Source organism: Taeniopygia guttata, chromosome Z (genome assembly GCF_048771995.1).
Source record: "Taeniopygia guttata chromosome Z, bTaeGut7.mat, whole genome shotgun sequence".
Classification (NCBI taxonomy): Eukaryota; Metazoa; Chordata; class Aves; order Passeriformes; family Estrildidae; genus Taeniopygia; species Taeniopygia guttata.
Window position 1 is genome coordinate 30,447,448 of NC_133063.1, and position 20,739 is coordinate 30,468,186.

Here is a 20,739-nt window from a genome sequence, read left to right on the forward strand (position 1 = left end):
TAAATTACTGGTTCTGCAGAGGCACATCAACAGTACAGCAGTCATAGGCGCAGCTACATCACTAAAACTCAACTCATCTAAGAAAACACATCAGCTACCTTGGTGAAGCAGCTGGGCTCGATGCACAGGAGGAAGTGCAGTTGTCAGAAAGGTGTGACGCCGGACAGCCAATAAAAATTTTAAACCACACTCATCAAGCGTTTCTCCACCTGGAAATAAATATTTTTACACACATTTTACAGGAATTAATCCAAGTAAGTACCGTGGGTCTTAATAGAAGAAATATAATTTTGTGAGTGCTAATACTTTGAATTTGTAAGCAATAGCTTAGTCCATAATTCTTCCCTTCAAGAAAAAAGAAAGAAGAAAATTTCAAATATAAAAACTTCTGAAGTTATTTGTTCTGTTTAATGCAAGAGACAGAAAAACTGTAATACATTAAAAAAACAAACCAAATTATTTCTAAATTTCTCTAGATGGTACAACAAATATTTGTCATTCCTGTCTCTTGAAAAGTGAATTCAAAATAATTATAGTATGTGAACTGATGGACTCACAGTGGCATTACCAGGTGGCAAAAGAAAATTCTACTTTTATCAAAGCAATAGGTCTTGAAATAATTACACTATGAAATGAAGGTGCATCATCATCTTACAAGCCAAAAAATATTCCAAAATAGGAAAAAAATCCCTGGAAAGGCTGTGAATCACAGTAGTACAATTACCTTGGAAGAGACAGCTTACCCTGACTTCTGTCTCTGCTTTCTCCAATGTCAGTACTGGTAGTAGCAATTGTATCTGCCAAGGCCATCAATGACATTTGCTCCATCCTAGTCAGACCTGGCAAGCTTGAATGAAGCAAGTGACGAGAAAGAACTTGAGCATGTTCTGGTCCAAAGTAAGTTGGGCTGTATTGAGAAAGATCAATGACTTTTGAACTGTCTTCATCCGCCTCAAATGTTACAAGGTCATCTGTACTTATAACAGTATTTTGGAAGAGATTTTCGTAACTATCATTGGGCATATCCTTTTTATTTTGACTGTTCTGATTATTGGACTTCTCTGAACAGGAATAAGATGAATCATCATCCGCAGCAAGAAGAGCATACAGAGGCAATGGTGGAACAGAGTCTATTTCAATATAGTCTGTAGTCTCTGTTTTGCTGAATATTTTGGGATCTCTTGCAGTACTTCCACTAGCACTGATTGTCAGAGATCTGAGCCTCTTGTCATGATTAGGCTCAGACTCATTTATAGCAACAACTTCTCCAGCAATGCACTTCACTAAGTGGGACAGAATGGCTTTTGCTCGGCGTACTTTACCAAGATCCATGAGTTCCAACAGTTGATATGGATGGTACTGAGGTAAAGTTGGAGATAATGTATGAGCTGCTTCAAACAGACCAGAATCTTCCATTTCCATAGACAGATCAGAGGCAGATCTTTTCCCACTAAGTTTCTGCGCAAGGCTGGTCATAGATCTGGTCAAAGTTCTTTTTGGTGAATGCAGACTTGAGGCAGCTGACTGACTTTGTTTCATTAAGCTAGTTAGGCAAGGCATACTTCCACTGTAGGAGTCTGTACTAACAAGTTCCTGCTTAGGAGATTGCCACTGGGAATAAACATGCATTTCACAATCCATTCCAACTACCAGAATGCCATCACGCACCCAAGACAAGGACACAGGAAAAGGAGGTGACCCCTCCACAGATGAAACCAAGTCTACACAACGAAGCAAAACAAACCCAGAAAGGGTTTCAGCCTTAGGACTGCCACTGTGGGAGATTGCTACAATCTCGTTACCATTTTGTTCTTGCCTCTTCCCAGACATCTGACCAAACATATAAAGTTTTGATCCAATTCCCACTGTCAGAATATGAGAACCATCTTCCCTAGACATCCAATCCAAGTGTACCAAGTGCTTAGTGCTGGATATAATACTCCCACCATGAGACAGAGAAGTATCTTGCTGGCTATCTGCCACTAAATCGCTATCAACACTAACACCAGAGTCCAACATGGTGCCTCTCTCATCTAAATTAAGTGTCTGCTCTAAAATCCAAGAAGAGCCCCCTGTAGATTCACATTCAAAAATACTAATGTGCATCACAAAATCTTGAGAAAGATGGCTATTTCTAGATGCTGCCTGCTTGTATGCTACTGCTAATCTGTTTGTATGTGCACAGCTGACATCAGCTGGCCTCCCTGGAACATTAATAGCACTACTACTAGGAAGACCATCCTCAATCAGTAATGGCCATTCTTCCCACACATATTTGAAATCACCGTCGGTGCCATATTGTGGCATGGAAGAAGCTGATGATTCAGTGATAACCCTGCATCTCCAGAATCGAACTTTTCCATCAGAGCAGGAAGTAGCCAACAGGTAAGGTGCACGACAAACAGGATATATGGAAGAAGAACTGAGATGTCCTAAAATGAAAAAAGTAAAACATTATTACTGGAGGAAATACTAAAAATCAAAATTAGCAACATTTTTATTCAGCCATTATTCTATTATTCCAAATTAAAAAACGTATTAATGCTTCCTCACAAAGAAGCCATTTACAGGGCCTCACAAAGAAGACAATATGTCAAAAATACCATGAAACCATTTTACCCTTTAACTGCATTTTGTGCTCTAGAGAGGAGTCAAATAATATTATTTAAACATGAATACTAATAAATATTCTCTTCTATAAAAAATATTTCTCCATTAAAAAATCTAAAACTGTATTTTAGAAAGACTACTGATGAAAACCTTAACATTTAAGTATAGATCCTACAAAAATTTTCATGCATCACTGCAAAACAAAATTTGTGTTTCAACTGTATTTTTTGCGAGTATGTGGAATACAGTAAATATTATACCTCAAGTAAGGCTTTATTTTAGTGTTAGTTCCAGGACTGAGATATTAAGTTATGGGAAGTACATTTTAGCAAACCTTTCGGATTCACCTACACATACTCGAATCCAACAACAAATCCAAAACTCACCATTACTTTGTTTCAATTTTAAGACCCAAGTCCGAAAGGCAGAGATTCCCTATTTTAGTGTTTTAAAAACAGATGACAAACCTGCTGATGGCTTTACATTTATTATTTCTACTCCTTCTGGCATACTCAATTCTTGACTATACACCATTTTTGAAGACAAAGTAAGCCAGCTGGTGCTCTGAAGGTTTGCTCTACAGGCCTGATACTTTTGAGTGAAAGGTGATTGGATTTTCTCTGGATCTGGTGAAGAATACAATTCTTCTGTTTGTGTTGCTTCTTCAGATGGATTTGAATCTATCTTTTCATCTAAAAAAAGGTATACATTGTTAACTTTAAAAGATCAATGATTTCTTATAATGTAAGAAGTTATTTTATTCACTTTAATAGTTCCAGAAGAACCTGACTTAAAATTTTACATTCATTTTAATGAAATGTATTCTCATATTCAGATTTAAAGAGAAACACAGATTTAAAAACATCTCACATTAAATACTTCAGAGATTCTAGAACTGCTGAGAGATTATAAAACAATCAAAGCGTGATCAAAAAGGCCAAAATTGCAAAGAAATATGTATGTGGCTATATAGGGAAATATAGGCTATATAGGAAAATAGGGTTTTGGTAAGCACAGAGTACCTGCAGCTAGGGAAAATTCAATTAAGACCTTCATGTCTTAGCTTACAAATTGGTGAAAGTTATTTTTGAGAAAAGTTTAAATAACAGCTTTATTTTATTCCTTAAAACATAGGTTCTCATAGAATGTGATATGAATGCATCCTGAGAGCTTGTGTTGATCTATTGGGAGGAAGGAATGCTCTGCAGAGAGACTTGGATCGATTGGATGGATGGGCAGAGTCCAACAGCATGAAGTTTAATAAGTCTAAGTGCCTAGTTCTACATTTTGGACACAAAAATCCCCTACAGCATTACAGGTTGGGGACAGTATGGCTGGACAGTGTCCAGGCAGAAAGGGACCTGGGGGTGCTGGTTGACAGCTGGTTGGATATGAGCCATCAGTGTGCCTTGGTGGCCAAGAAGGTCAAGGGCATCCTGGCCTGCATTAGGAATTGTGTAACCAGCAGGAGCAGGGAGGTTATTCTTCCCCTGTACTCGGCACTGGTGACACCACATCTTGAGTGCTGTGTCCAGTTCTGGGCCCTCAGTTTAGGAAGGACATTGAGATCCTTGAGCACATCCAGAGAAAGGCAACAAGGTTGGTGAGGGGAACACAAACCCTCTGAGGAATGTTTGAAGGGGCTGGGGTTGTTTAGCCTGGAGAAGAGGCTTAGAGGTGACCTTATTGCTCTCTACAGCTTCCTGGGGGTCGGTCTCTTCCACCGGGCAGCAACTGGCAGAACAAGAGGACACAGCCTCAAGCTACGTCAGGGAAGGTTTAGGTTGGATATTAGAAAAAAAATTTCACTGAAAGAATAATAAAATACTGGAATTGTCTTCACAGGGAGGTGGTAGAATCACCATTTCTGGATATTAAAAAAAATACTGGACTTGGCACTTGGTGCTATAGTCTAGTTGTGGTGTTAGGGCATAGGTTGGACTTGATGATCTTAGAGGTCTCTTCCAACCTCATTATTCTGTGATTCTGCGTGATTCTGTAATATTTTAGTAAAACTCAAGATCTGAAGTATGAAATGGAATACAAAAATTTTCAACATATTTGCTGAACAGCTTTCCCAGTCATTTCTTCATCACATAAGTACATCAGAAAATTTAGATCTTTATTATTCTCACTAACTTATAAACTAATTGCAATAACACTGCTTCTCTTATTTGAAAGCAACAGTAAGAAATGCTAATTTAGTTTAAATGACAGAAACATGCATTATAACAGATTTGTCTGGTAAGTGGTATGATATTTATGTTTCTTAAAACCTTTAAATGTTAACAGAAAACTACTAACGTGTATCTTACCTTTCTTAAAAACATTAGAGTTTTAGAGGGAGTTTGGTAGTTTGAAAGAGAACCAGCAGATTTCAGAATGCCAAAATTATTTAGAATTGTAACAGCATCACTGACACTTAGGTGCTTCAGACTACGGTCCTATTTAAAATGTATGCATAAACTCAAAAATTGCAGACCTAAAACCTCCAAAAAGCGAAACAGCTAAGCTGTTAGACTGTATTAAAGCCAGTTAAGCATATTTGGCCTTAGAATGCATAAGAAATACCAAACTTCAGGCTCAGGCTGAACGGAAGAGTTATAGCAATCAGAAGATTAGGTAATCAAGAAAGAATGGTTGTGATAAAATCTTGTAATCAAACGCAGAATCTTTTAAAAAAGATGAAACATTTTAGATTACACTGAATAGCAGATATTCACTAGACAGCAGCTATTTTTTAAAAGAAAACTATAAGAAAGAGGGCTTACCTATTGAGACAGGAATTGCCTTCAGATCTAAATGCCACATATGTAGTAATGAATGGTTTTGTGTATACTCTATCACTATTAAGTAGAATTTTTCAGAGAATCCATTCTGCTGCTTTCCTGATGAAATTGAGAATGGGAAGATCTTAGGGGTTATTCACCTGAAAGCAAAACTAAATTTTGCTGTCTACCAAATAATCAGATCATAATCAGATTAAGCTAACATGAACTAATACTGAAATGCAATGGTCTGACTGCATCTCTTACATTAGCTTTGTTCGTTTTTTGTCCACAACTAACAAACACTACAATTACAAGTATGCTCATGTAAGAAGTGCCAGTGTTTTCTTTCAGAGATGACAACACATTTGCCTGTCTTTGCTATATTTAAAGTTAAATCCAAGAATGTATTATCAATACAGTATAGTCTAGAAAAGAGAAAGCGATACAATGCTTCTTCCTAAGAATTTACTTGCCCTAGTTACACACAAAAAGAAGATATGAGTTGTATTATCAATAGATGTCCATTTCTGAAGAGTTCACCCATGTATTCTCTTCCCTTCATATACAAGTCAACCCATTAGAACCAAGAAGGAAGAGTTAATTTAGGGACTCTTTTTCCTCCATGATTCCTCTGACCCTTTAGGTGTGTGTATACATAAAACATTACCATGAATAAGCTGTATTTGCCCTGTGCTTTTAACATTGCAGTCGTTATGGTATCATAGAAAAATGTAAGTGGATTTGTTCTTTTTAAAAACAATAGGAGGTAACTACCTTCATGCATTATTAAAGAGAAAAGAAGAAAGTGCTACAAAATAATTTCAAATTAGAATGCATGCAAATGACACAGTTCTAATTTAACAGTGTTTCAAAGGGTCCCTTTAGCCCAACTCATTACATGGGTGGCATACAGCAATCTATTACAGACTTTCAGAATACATACAGATGTATACAGTTGTCTAAGATCAAATATTTCCCTATTTGTTCTAAAATTATTTCTGTGTATCATACTCAAGATGTAAACATACAATTATGCTGTAGAGTAACACTTCTTATAACCTCTATTTTGTTTCTTATTTTCAACATCTCAATTGTGTTTTTTGAACTCCGCTGAAGGCTGGGATTAACTCCACTACTCCCAATCTGTTCCTCAGGTAAAACCAGCCAGTTCCAGACTCAAATAATCACTATGTCTATCCAATTTCCCTAAGTTCCTTTGACACTTTTCCACAACTCTTGCTTCTTTTCATTCAGAACTCCTATCTAGTACCGCAGATGACCTGGTATCACAAACTTTACTCTGACATTGGAATAGAACAATGTGATGCCTATAGAAGCAAAAAACTGAGGCATTCCACCAAGGAACACTATTAATTTTTCCAGAGCAATTCAGATCTGTCCAAGGACCTAGAAATCCGCACACTACTCACAGTATTATAGTGAGGAGGAATTGTTTGGCTTGCCATTTGTTGTACCATGCAAGGCCTGAGGAGCGATATTTAGCTGATGTCAAAGAAGAGCATCCAACATTACAAGATACAGTAAGTTTTGTCTGTTTTATACCCTACAAGTACTGTCTTCATATTTAAAACCCTTTCCCCTCTCATGTTAAGGGACTGCCTAACACAGGACACAATGGGTAACTTGTGAGTTAAACTACTTGATCTAAAATTTGGGTGCATACAACTCAAAGAAGTGAAACACCCATGAGTTTCTTCTGAAGATCTCAAATTAAGGTATTTGACATTAAAATGATAAAAGCCATTAAACAAGTTTTTTCTTCTGTGGAATGAAAAATAAAACACTGTCTTTAATGTTCTGTGAAAAAAAATTCTTTACCAGAGTCTGATAAACTGTTCTTCTTTGAAGGCATTTCCTTCTCCTGGTTATTTAAAATAAATTCTTCTTGAAAAACATGCAATAACTGTGTTTTCCGGCCATGCTAAGGAAGTAAAAATACACAAAAAGTGAGCATCCTGGTGTATACTTTTCAAGATTGCTCTCTAACACAGGAGCTTCTAACTTGGTAAGTTAAACACACAAACAGAAGACTCCTCCGTAAAATGCATTTTCATTATTCACATTCCTTTCATTTACATGTACTGCTGAAAACAAGTACAAGAATATGTCAAAAACAGTCTAAGTACCCCAAATTTACCTAATGGAGAACTACAGATATTGCTTTTATTATTAATGCTTTTTAAAAAGCTAATTATGACATAAAATGAGTATAGCAGATGTTCTTACAAGCTCTGTAATGGCATCCAGTTCAATGATACATCCCGGGCGAGCCGTAGATTGCTGACTTACGATGTTAAAAACTTCACCAACATATTTCTGTTTGAAAAGAATCAGAGGGGTGGTCTTGTAAACTCCTATGCATTTCTGTGGCACAACCTGCTAGATAGATGCAACATCACTATGCAAATGTTAACTAAAGCATAAGATATAGACTAGCTGTGATTGACTAAGAACACAGGTAACATTCCCTGTTTTATGAAGAGCACATTTGGTTTTGATGGCTGAAAGGTGACAAGAGTATCTGGAAAGCCCCACATACAGCAATTTATTGTCCTTTCTCTGAAAGCTGCATTGTTGTCTAAACCTTTCCTCAGGATGGCAATGCATCCACACAGTTATTATTCCTTGGGGTGTAAGCACTTCACAGATATTTCCCAATCAAAGCTTGGCCTGCCTCAATATGCAGAGTTTGAGATTAAATGAAATGCAGTACAGCTAAAAAGCCTTACCTAATCTGTTTTTACAAGCAGAATAATCTGTGAAGTCCTCAGCAACCAGCTTAGTCAGTCACTAAGTCTGAGCCTAGTGAAACTGAAAGAAGTCATAACATGCAAAAACTTGAGATGGTTTTTCACTTACAGAAATTTCTGGGTTTGAGAGCTCACAGAGAAGTTTCTTAGCATCTATTACAGCTTGATATAATCTTAAATGCTGTCCATCACTAGCCACAAAGCAGGCACTTGGAGAATTACAGTATGCACCTGAAAAGAAGGAAGAAACTGCTCAAATATTCAAACACCACATGGCTTCATTTTTTGTTTTTTGACAACATGCATTTTCGAAGTTATGATGAAAAACTATACAGCATAAAAGAAAGTCCTCTTAACTTCTATTCACAAGCAAGAATTACAAAGTTTAAAGCTGTGCTTAGCACTCAAATCAAAATATATTAAAGGAAATAATTCCATTTGCAAACTAGAGCTAAATCTCCCTCAGCTTTTAGATGTTCAGCATGCTATGAAGTATGCACTAGTATCTAAGTTTCTGCATAAGCTCCTAAAACATCAAATACATACAACTGAACAGTAGAACATGGAAACTTTTTACACAGGAATAAAGAATTCCCAAGTATCAGAAGCTTGAAAATTTGTGAAATAAAGGACCCATGCTTAACATTTTTTCGAGTATATTCAAGTATCTCTGTATTATCTATTAAAGTGCATTATTAGGCTATATTAATTTTATTCTATAATACCTCACAAATCAGAAAATTAAACTCACCAAGGCAATAGCTGGGTATAAGTGTGGGCAGCCATGCAACATTAGAAAAAGCTGAAACATGAAGAGAATTGATCCGAGCAAGTTCAGAAACTCCACCAGAAAAGGACAAAGGCCCAACAGGATCTACTCTCCATAGAATAAGCTCACTGTACACAGTGTTGGGATCCTGGGATGTCACATTTGCATTGCCTCTATTCTGATGTCTTACTGGTGACTCCTGAGACTTAAAACACTCATTTGCCTGTATTGCTTTCTCAACATCTGGTGAAATTAGAGCATTATCATGTGAGGTTGTAAGCAGCAGTGGTAACACTGAGTGGCAAGCCAAGTCGTTAAGATGAAAACGGTGACCACAATATCGGGATTTGTGTGAAATACTGAGTACAGTTGAAAAGGCAGATTCTTCAGCAAAACTCACTAGCCACTGGTTCAGTGACCCATCTGCATGTTTGGAAATCATCATAACATTAGGTGTGAAGATACTTAGTTTTAAGCTGTTGGTTGATTTACTGTGTCCAGAAGAGATAAGCATAGATGAAGATCGTGTAAGGCCGGTAGGCTTTTGTTTGCCTTGTTGAATAGCTAAGTCAACATTTTTGGTACAAGCATACATCACTATACTTCTGCAAAGAGAGTTTGCATCGCCCGCTGGAAACGCAACAGGAATTCTTGAGACAAATGACACCTGCAATTTTAGGAAAGAAAGACTAAGTATTAGAGTTCCCATCATACTTTTCAATGAACACCAAGGTAAAATGCAGGAGGAATAAAGTACCTGCACCTGACGAAACATGCCAGGCTGATATTCATCCAGCCAGTCCACATGCCACACCAGCAGGGAGCCATCCATAGGATGTATACTGAAGAGCATGTCAGCATTTTTACTCCATTCAGAAAGCAGAACTTCGATTTCATGATCAAAAACAGCAGAAGATAAAGGAACAAGGCTTGAATATGGAGCAGCTTTCTCATCACCCAGTTCCTTCTTCTCTTGGTTTCCTTTTTGTTCATCTCCATTTTCATCAGCTTCTACAATACACACATACATATATATGTGCACTGAAGCACCTAAGCATCATATATATAGATGTATATAGAGATACAGATATTCAAAACCAAAAGGATAATAAGCAGTGTTATTCAGGCACTGGAGCTGATTTCAGGCCTTTTATAAGCTACTCATATGAGAACTAATTTAAAAGGAAGACGATTACAATAATAAATCCTATAACAGAGCTCAGTGTCTAACAAACCAAAATAGTTTATGTTGCACCTTAATTTGAAATATTTTTCTTTTCCCCTATTTTATACAAATTTTTGCATGCATAGACAGAACAAAGGACAATAATCTCCATGATGTATATATTCAAGTGCATTGACTGTACTATGTTATAGAATAAAGCTATTTAAATTTACTGTACATTAATATCTAAATAAAAAAGTTAATTCTAAAGTTGCTCCTGCTTCCTTAATATTGAAGTAACATTTTCATGGGAAGGCCTCTAGTCAAGCCTAATTAAATAATAGAGTTTTCAGCATAAATAAATCAAAATTGCTAGAACAACTATGAAAAGAGAAACCAGAACTTCCAGATACATTTTTTTTTAAGTCACTTAGATACTTTCAGTGTATGGGAATAAAATACATTGAAATGCCACTGTAATCTGTCTGTACCCTTGCATGTCAAGTTGCCAATCTCTAAGTTCCCCCTGGGGGAACATTACAAATTACTTTAAAAACTGTATGCCATTTCTCTATATGACATCTATCTCTGTATGACTTTTACCTTCTTCTGATCTGCCATCCATTTGATTAGAATCCTCAGTATTAGTCTCAGGGGAATGATGTTCAAAACTCCTTTTAAGTTGTTGCAAAAACACTTCCATAGATAAGGTAAAATGAAGTTCTTTGTTGTTTAGCCAGTGTACAATAAAAGGTCCACTTTTTTCTTCATTTTCCCCAAGACTTAGAGATGTGATAGAAGGCAGTAGAGGAATATCTACCAGAAAAAGATACTGATTGACTTTTTTGAGAACTAAGTAAGTTGGGTCAAAAAACAATTTTAGAGAAATGGTTTTTAAGCAGAAATCCTACAATGAAAAAATACATCCATGTATATTGCCACTTGTCATTCCCTGCACCAACGCCATCTGCTTTGAGACTTGTTCCACACAGAGGTTCTTTGGTATGCTTGCATTAGGATAACAGTAGGGTCCTGCAATGTTGATGTAATACTGTGCATGCAGGTTATTTTTTTTTTTTTTGCCTCTACAGCTCAGTATGAACCAAATAATTTAAGCATAATCTTCCAACATTTAGTCCACAATGGATGCTGCAGTAGATATACACTGTAACCCAAGACCACTAGCGAAAACTAGTACAGAGATAAAACAATGCCCTCTAGTAACACCATCACAAAACCCCAGGAGTTCTAGTTCTGATACATCCTGTTAATTCACACAGCTGTTTGATGGTATTTGGTGTCCCATGTTGCTGTGAAAAATAAAGCAGTAATCACAAAGTGCGTGACAGAAGCAAGGATCAGACTGCTGTAGAGTAATATAATCTAAATTAATCAAGGCTAAAAAGCAGACAGGTGATTTACTGCAATTTCCTCAAATGCGTGATAGAGCAACATGTTAAAATCTCAAAGTGCATGTAATCCCACCTAGATGTCTCCATGTATAATCTCATCTCCTTCTGCTCTCTATTTATGCAGCATTACTTAAATTCCACATCCCAGGAGACAGAATACTTTTCGACCCAAAATCTGTTGTTTTTATCAAAATCAGCAATAGTTTCAATTACTAATCGTTCAATCTAGTCAAAGAAAATCATAATTGAGAGCACAAAAGATAAAAGAAAGGAACACCATGACAATTAGCAGTTTTGTTGTGGGTAGGGGATACAGCAGGGGAAGGGGGCAGAAGTAGCACAGGTCATTTAAGAAATACAGTCTATCTTCCTACACAGGCCAATGCCAGTCTCAGAAGTATTATTATACATTTGGAAAGTAACAGAATCTGAAGGAAAAAATTCTGCTGACACCCTTTGAAACATGAAGCTATAGTAAATGTGAATAGGGTGAACTAGAAAGATTATTTTTCAGATTAAATTATAAATCTATGTGCTTTTTAAGTATTTATCAAAGTCACTAAAGAAATCACTTTTTTTTTTCAATTTCCATCTAATACTATCAGCTTCTAAATGATGTTCAGCTCTGGATGTTATTCTTACTGAATTTCCATTTGCTACATAAATCACAATCTCTCTTCCCAGAAAACTTCTAAATCTTTGAATTCAGTAACTTTTTCTGCAATTGCCTAGAGACAATTTTGTCCTAGTAACCACTGCTTATTCCTTTCACACAGTTCCACCCAGGCTGAACACCAGAAAAAGTAAAATTACAGTATAAAAGTAGGTCTCAAGGATTTTTGTTGCATGTTATATTTATTCTTATATATATTCTTATATACAAGTATATATGAAAGCATTATTCTTCAAAATGTGAAGTGAATGAGCGATAAAGCTGTTTTGGCTTTAGTTTTTATCAGATACTTTAAAATGCTGTAGTAATGGCAAATTTTAAAGTAAGAGATCACAAACCAATTTATTTTAAATCAAATGAAAGGAAATACAATTTTTGGATTAAATTGAATTTCAAAAGGGCAAATAAAAAGGCCTACTTAAAAAATGTGGTTAGACTTAAGAGGTACTTAAAGACTTGACTGTGAGGGAGAACACATATTTCTTCAAATTAAGATTTAATGTGGAAGTTACTTCAGAGCTTCTACGATAAGGAACAAACAGTTATCCTCCAATCAACTGAGTTAAAAGACCAAGCAATCCAAGACATTAAAACAGATACTGATTCATACAGATAACATAAAAAAGAATACAAGATTAGAAAAGCCAAACACAAATTTTAAGTATCCAATTTTTCTAATCTTTTCCAAAATTATATTTATCCTCATTCTTTGAGTTTGCTGCTTGGCATATTTATACTGCAAAGTCTATCAAAAGCAGAATTATAAAGTTTGCATAGTTGTGCTGGTTTTGGCTGGGGTAGAGTTAACTTTCTTCATAGTGTCTGGTAATGGGCCATGTTTTGTACTTGTGCTGAATACAGGGCTGACAATGCAGAGATGTTTTTGTTGTTGCTGGGCAGGGTTTACACAGAGCCAAGGCCTTTTCTGGTTTTTGTACTGCTGCACTGACGAGGAATGCGAGGCTGCATTGGACATGGGGAGAATGCACAGCCAGGACAGGTGACTGAAACTGACCAAAGGGATACTCCAGACCATAGGACATCGTGGTCAGTGCTTGAAGTGGGAGAAGGGAGGAAGAAGGGGGAAAGTTTGAAGGGATGGCATTTGTTATCCCAAGTGACCAGTAGGTGTGATAGGGCCGTGCTCTCCTGGAGATGGCCGAAGATCTCCCTGCCCTCAGGAAGCACTGAAGTCATTCCTTGTGTCTCTTTGGTTGTGTATGCAGCTTTTGTTTTCCCTGTTAAGGAAAGCAAGGTGGAGATAAAACCTATTAAATTGGTTTTATCTCAACCCAGGAGGTTCCTAGCTTTTACCCTTCTGACTCTCTCCCCAGTCCTGCAGGGAGTGAGCAAGCAACTGCCTGGGGCTTGGTTGATGGCTAACCAGGACATTAGCTATTCTATATAAAAATAAGAAATGCTTTAAAAATAAGTAAAAAAATATGGTCAAAGATTATGTGCTACCTACATGAAAAGATTAGCTAGCCCACTGTGCAATCTGAAGAGGAAAAAATATAGAGGAGATATACAAATCTCCAAGAAGCTTCCAAGAAACTTTCCTATGTGACACTGGGTAGTAACAAGCAATGACTGGAGACTTTTCCAGTAGAAATATGATAGCACTGATGGTACAGCACAAAACCATAAGAAGTTTCCTTCTGGTAGGCTGTATGTGATTCTAGTCCTGTCTGTTAAAATAGGAACCAATTAACCACTACTTAAAATGTTGAAGAATAATCAAGGAGAAAGTGTTTAGAGCTTTGCTTAGCACAGCAGTGTTAATGGAAATCACTTGTTCTTTCCAATCATACCAGACTGTATACCTAGAAACATGAACTAATCATAAATGCCCTTAGCTGAAAATTGGCCTTTCAAACAATGTTAAGTAGGAATAGAAAGACAACACTATAAAACAGAGCTTAATTAATTTAAGAAAAGAATTACACAGTATGTTTTTTCATTAAGTCTAGACACAGAAAACCACATCAGAACCTTCATGAAACACCATTCCATACAGCATTTCTGGTTATCTCTTCAATGAGCAGACACACGCATCATCTTCAGCATAGACAAGAATGATAAAGACAGAAGTATCAGCAGCTATAAGGAATTTTCCTCAACCCCTATCAACATGTTGTTCCAGTGCAAGGCAATATCAAAGTTTATGGAATACAGGGTGAAGTCATGTTTTGTTTGGTTCACAGACAGAAGTACACAAATGTGTGGTTATTCCAGCACTAAAGTGTCAGTGTTCATTTTAAGAAGCTTAGACATTTTTTATTTTATCAGTGTGTTCCCAGTATCATAGTAAATTCCCAGTAAATTTTAACTCCAGTTACAAATACTTAGCTTTCTCCATTTTAGACACTATCAGTCTGACTTAAAAGATGAACAACATAAAAGACAAGATTACTGCAGTGGAAATTTATTCAAATAATTTCATTACTGTATAAAGTTCTTTCACAAAAAAATGAAACCAACATACTAGCAATTTTGCATGATTATATAAATACTCAACTATAGTGAAACACAGTGAACCCCGGATCAGGGAAGAAATGATGATGTCTGGGCTCCAGATCAGAAGGCTGAAGGATAGCTTTATTAAAGCTACATTGTATTATAATTACTATTGTATTAATATACTATTTAATATACTATTTAAAGAGATACTATACTATTCTACATACTTACTTCTTACTTACCTAACAAACCCGTGACTCTCTGCTGAGAGTCCAAGACACAGCTGGATCCAATTGGTCATTGAACCCAAACAACCTTCACCAGAATCCAATCAATCAATCAATCAATCAATCAGGTAAACAATCTCCATGGCACATTCCACATGGGGAAAACAAAGGAGCAGAGATAAAGATTGTTTTATCTTCTTCTCTCTGTCCTTCTCCAAGAAATCCTGAGAGACAGAAATATGTCTCTCTGTCCAGAGAATGTGAATGTCACACTGAACAAAAACATCTGCTAAGTTTCCAGCGAGAACACATACCTAACAGCAACTAGAGTTCACTTCATAGCAAGGATTACATTTCTTACCCGTGGCTGGATTGATACTGGCAGCAATATGGTAGTGGCAAAGGGCATTTGCATGAGGAGGAATGTTCCTATGAGTTTCATGAGGATCTTGCTGATGCAGAGCATATCCAGTATGTGCTACAACAGCACCTGACCTCCTCCTTCCACGTCGGAAGTGCCTCAGGTTTAACTGCATGAAGAATAAGGCATAATTTAAAATCTTTTCAAAAATATAAAGCAGATTTAATCTGCAAGTGGTTTTCTAGGCACTAATGAATGATATTTCTCAGCTTAAAAGCTAATTTAAAGAATCAGTGGAGTTTCTTGCAAACTTCTGCTGAGTCTGCAGTAGAGAGAAACCAGTGCCTTTGGATTTATTTATGAAGGCCCATAAAATAACTTCATGTAATAACTACTTCACACTTCAGTGCACAGACTATGTTCATACACTTTTTACACTTACACAGAAAATACTCTTGTTTTTCATAAACATACACCATGCTTATTCAAGATTCTGAACAAAACAGCAATACTGAGTAGTCTCATTTCATGAAAAACTGGATCCGGACTTTGGATCTAATCAGATCAGCACTTCAACTCCCACAAAACGCCCCAGTGAGTTCTAAGGTCTTCTTCTTTTATACAAATACTTGTTTCCAAAGGGAAGAATAATATTCAGTTTTTAAGACTGACTTACACAGTTCAAGCCTTTTGTGCTGTAGACATCTATGTAAGCACCCAAAGGTACACAACTGGTTTAAAAATGGTGTTACATTCTTGGCATTCCTTTCCACTAGCTGTGCTTTCCATCTTTATACAGCATAAGCATGTCAAACAGTCTTCTCTCAATTATCACATAATTGCTGTTTCTGATTTCTAATGTTGCCTCTTATTTTCCACAGGAACACAGAAATTTCTCCAGCTTCCTTTTTCCTCCTCTCTTTGACTATTTCCTTTTCTCTGTTGTGCCTTTCAGCCTGTCATATTTTTCAGGTATGCTGCACTATTTTCCAGGTATAGCATGCACTAGGAGCATGCTAAATACATCATTCCATTAAGATAAAAGCACAATGCCCACATATACTCTACATACCTTTGAAGCAGACCATTAATGCTACACTTTCTTCCTGATTCATACTGGTAAGAAAACACTACCTGGTAAGAATCATTTGCCTTAATGCTTATGAGCAGTCAGCTCTGAGGACTACAGCAGAACGACTGTTTTTCTTCCCTCCATATTACTGCTTTTTCAGTTGCAGAAGTCAGGGAGAGCATCCCACAACTTCAGAGGTAACAAGTGAGCCCCTACCACATGTCTTAAGGCAGCATCACCCCCGGGGTTCACACAACCTATATGTGTGCTCCATACTGCTCCTAGCCCTTTGAACTAAATACTGCAAAGCATTATTCTTCAGTCACCAGACAGAAATAAGCAGTTGTGACTTTGGAACAACTTCCAAATATGTCTTCATGTCTTCAATATGAGAAGCTCAGCAAAAGAGCTGTCAGCTTAGCCTGCCCAAGGAAGATTTCAAGGAAATTCACCCTTTCATAACATTTTATGCACATCTCTGGTATAAAGAATTTCAGCTTGTGATACATGTCTGAGTTACAAATTACAAACTTGTCTAAGATCACAGGTTTTTATGTGTGTTTATTCTCACTGTTCAGTTTCAATTCTTACCTCCAATGCACTATGCGCTTTTTCTTTACTTGAAGTATTTCTCTTGAAGTTGTTTGTGAAGTTCGCTGCTTCACTCCAATTGCTGTATCCTCCCCCATACAACAGACTGTCATTGGGTAACAAAGTCTCTGCCCAGAGACGACAAACATTATCCTTACAGCAAGTCAGGAGTACATTGCAGACAGCACCACTAATGAAAGAAAATTTAAGGAGTGAAGAAGCTGCTAACTATTACACAGCATCAAAATAAACCAACATTTCCAAACAGTTTTCCACTACCAGTCTTTGGAATCGCACCAACTTACAGATACCAGTGCAAGAAAAACTCATCAATATATTTTTAGGAAAATAATTGAAGTAGGAAAGACCTTCCCCTCTGTTCAAGTATGTGACCATAAATCACCTCAAACGTCATCACAAAATAGTGCAACAGCAAATTGTGGATTTTAGTTTAAAGAAAAATCCATACCTAGAATAGCAAAATGTAATTTTTTATCTTTTAAAGTTATTCACATAAAAAGCGAATAATATTCTGAATACCTGATCGTTATTCCAGATCTTACTGGTATCTACCACTTACAAAATAATATATATCCAGAAATTCAAATAATACCAGGAAAACAACAGAAAATTTAAATCTACAAGTTTTCCTTAGTTACTACTTTCCAAGTGTAACTTGTGTTAAATATATAGCCAAAAAATTCAACTACCCTCAACTAGATACTAGAAAAAACTATGCAGATCATAATTTTTCCAGGTCATACTAGTTCACAATTTAGCTCTACATACAGCTCGAAAGCTATGACCAGATTGTTCAGCAGCAAATTCCCTTAGGAATCATGGAGCAGGTGGATTTTTGCAAGTGACCTACAGAGTAAGAACTATAGATTTATGAAGAGTCTTAAAGACTAGTATAACGAACAACATAAACTTGCTCAATACAAAGGAACGCAAATTTGTTCACTGTTTGGAATAACATGGCAAAAAGATGGCTGCAGGCCACAAAAATATTAACACTATTTCAGTTTAAGACTGAAAGTACTGGTGAAAACTAGAGATAGGTCATTTTGGAATCTTCTGAACACAACCCTAACACCTCAAAATAAAGGTATCAGTTCCAAATGATTACTTCAATTCACTTTCCAGATACTATTTCTGACAGAGGTCTATCTTTGTACTAGGTAGAGAAACAAATAAAAAGACATGAAAATATTTGAATGTTTGTGAAAGAGGACTTCAGCTCACAGGATTTTTGCTCTGATTCCATCAGGATATGTCAGGATTAAATGCATGAATGTCCACTTAATCAACCAGAGAGACATGGCTTTTCAAGAGCTGATTTTGTATTTAGTTCAATATGTAAGTCAGTCTCTGAGACTTCTATCTTTTCAGTTCTTTCCCAGGTAAGAGGATACTTGCCATCCTCTCAAGAGCAGAAACAATATAAAAGGTGTGCATACTCAATAACTGAAGTTAAACATAATTCTGTGACTACTGACTGTTAGAGAGAGGCAGACTGTACAGTCTGGGGTTTTTTTGGGGCAATTTATGAACTAGGTATTAGAACTACTGACCGTGGCATAAATTTACTGGTCTTTCTCCATGAAAATGAATTTACTGATCGAGGATGAGCCAAATAAACAAATGAAAAATCAAGCTCTTTTGCTTGGTTTTCTGGACTGGCACCAGGTGGTGATACGGCTGACCGCCAGCTCTCTGCATTGTACCATACTTTCACAAGACAGTCATCCTGTGGAAAGACATAAATAGACAGTAAATAAGATTACCTTGTGTAAGAATGTGATGCACTTCAAGTACTTTAGAGTACATCTCTTGAGGTTTCATTTTTCTTTAAAGTAAAATGCTTTTCTGATCAGAGAGGAACAGTTCCATAAAAGGAACTTCAAAACATGATCTTAAAGAAAACACAGGAGCAGAGCTTCCACCTAACTCCTGTCATTACTAACTTGGATTTCATATAGACCCTTCTGATTAGCTGCCAATTTTTAATCCCAAAACCACAACTTGCACTAGCTTGAGATGGCATTCAAATGTTAATGCAACTAATTCTACCTTGTCAGAAAACCACCCAAACCCCCTGCATGAATTTAACTGTTAGGAAAACAAACAAAGGTCAGAGATGTTATCTCAAAACCCAAGCCCAGTAGTGCTCAAACTGCTTTTTTCAGATACACACATAAATTGATTATGCCTTCAAGGACTAGATAAATTAATCTGGACCCAGATTCACAAGTTGTTGATCAACTATTAAATGTGAATGGCACTAAAATATTGAAGTAACCTGCATATGCATAACATGACCCTACTAGGGGGAGGATAGGTTGGTGCTGCTGACCAGCATTGTCCCTCACAAAAAGTTAAGTAAAGGTGTAAGACATAGAAGCAAAGACGTGCTTAAAGGTTCTCCAGGCAGATAACTAACTTAAGCATTTATGGTAAAAAACATGCTATTTATTGATTTTCCTACTTACTAATTTTCTTACTTATTCAGTAATTCGCTTTGAAGGAATTTATAATCTAAAATAACAGGACATAAGATATTGGAGTCAAAAACTCTGAAATAATATTAACCTTATATAACCTACTTGCAGACTAATTAATTTTTCCACCATTACATCAAATTGTAACTTTAGAAACCATTAAACCATTTACATTTGACTTGTAAAATTAACTCCTATCCATCAAAAAAAGGTGGAATACATATATATTGTTGACAATAGCAAAACACTTGCTTTTTACATAAAACAAACTCAGAAAATTTTATTTATTTGAAAAATGGCTGGAATGGCTCTCCTTTCTGTGACGGTTAAAAGCATCACAGAATATACAGCAAGAAATGCAACATACAAATAAGCACAAAAAGAATGGAGCATGAGAATTTATTGCTTTGTTTTTATACAGATAATAGTCGATCATGAAGAAAGTGTAGTATTTCACTTTACATGATGGAAGCTTGTTAACTGGAGTACAGTTTCCCTAGAAAAGAAAATCTAGGCAATTTTACAGATTTGTTACATCTTAGTCTTTAAAGATAGAAAATGTCTTAAAAGTTATTCTTCCACTCAAGCATGATGACCTGAAATGGTAAACTTTAAAGGAAAAACATACACATACAACTGATAAAGATGTGCACTACTCATCTGTTCCTAATACACATAACTGAATCACAAAACTATGAATGACAACTACCTCTCAAAAGCAAGATTTATTTGCAGACTGAATTGTTACAGTGAGCTCATGGGTACTCTATTCCCCCTTCCCCAGGACCCTGTGACTCTGATCAAGATAACCCTGGACCTCTCCTTCCTGCCCCAATGGGGTTGGCGGAGAGCCAGAGAAGCCCACCTTGTCCAAACTCTAGATAAATCCCTGACATTTCCTGTTCATTCTCTTTTGCCCCGCTCTCCCCATGGACATGACAGAATAAAGAGAGCTGCACCAACATATATTGGGGTAAGAGCCTCTTCTGGAAATCTCTGCCATCTCCTGATGTTCCTCCCCTCAAAGCCTCGGATCTCTGGGCTAGCCTGATAATTAAGGGGGCTGAGAGGGGGGAACGTCACTGAATCACCTTCAACTCTTTGTCTTTCAAGCATGTATTAAGGGCTACTATGACCCAAACAGTCAAGTTCCACATTAGTACTAAATCAAACACTGCTCTAACCACTTACTATGTGTACACACTAATTTTTCTTTCATGCTCCCAAGACAGACTAGGACAAATTGCAAAACTGTCTTTTATTCTTCAGTCTGAAACATGTTCTGTCAGGTTAATTCTGCTCTGGATTCTGTGACACTTAAACCAGGTTTTCACTAGTTCAGCAACTGATCTTAAT

The 20,739-nt window shown here is 36.6% G+C and overlaps 1 protein-coding gene across 12 annotated transcripts in view; it reads right to left on the reverse strand.

The window, feature by feature from the left end:
* The window catches only part of DMXL1 (Dmx like 1), a 79,392-nt gene that overhangs the window by 38,797 nt on the left and 19,856 nt on the right, over positions 1-20,739 (reverse strand). For 7 of the 12 annotated variants that reach the window (XM_072922557.1, XM_072922556.1, XM_072922555.1 and 4 more), the window contains exons 7-19: positions 18,457-18,632; positions 16,883-17,072; positions 15,220-15,388; positions 10,690-10,902; positions 9,679-9,932; positions 8,904-9,588; positions 8,262-8,383; positions 7,629-7,778; positions 7,221-7,323; positions 5,382-5,498; positions 3,078-3,302; positions 744-2,432; positions 99-209 (exon numbers count right to left, since the gene is read on the reverse strand). In XM_072922557.1, coding sequence (XP_072778658.1) covers positions 99-209; positions 744-2,432; positions 3,078-3,302; positions 5,382-5,498; positions 7,221-7,323; positions 7,629-7,778; positions 8,262-8,383; positions 8,904-9,588; positions 9,679-9,932; positions 10,690-10,902; positions 15,220-15,388; positions 16,883-17,072; positions 18,457-18,632 — 4,204 coding nt within the window. The remainder of the gene's footprint in view (positions 1-98; positions 210-743; positions 2,433-3,077; positions 3,303-5,381; positions 5,499-7,220; positions 7,324-7,628; positions 7,779-8,261; positions 8,384-8,903; positions 9,589-9,678; positions 9,933-10,689; positions 10,903-15,219; positions 15,389-16,882; positions 17,073-18,456; positions 18,633-20,739) is intronic. The other 5 variants (XM_030258661.4, XM_030258658.4, XM_030258657.4 and 2 more) reach the window with 2 other exon arrangements.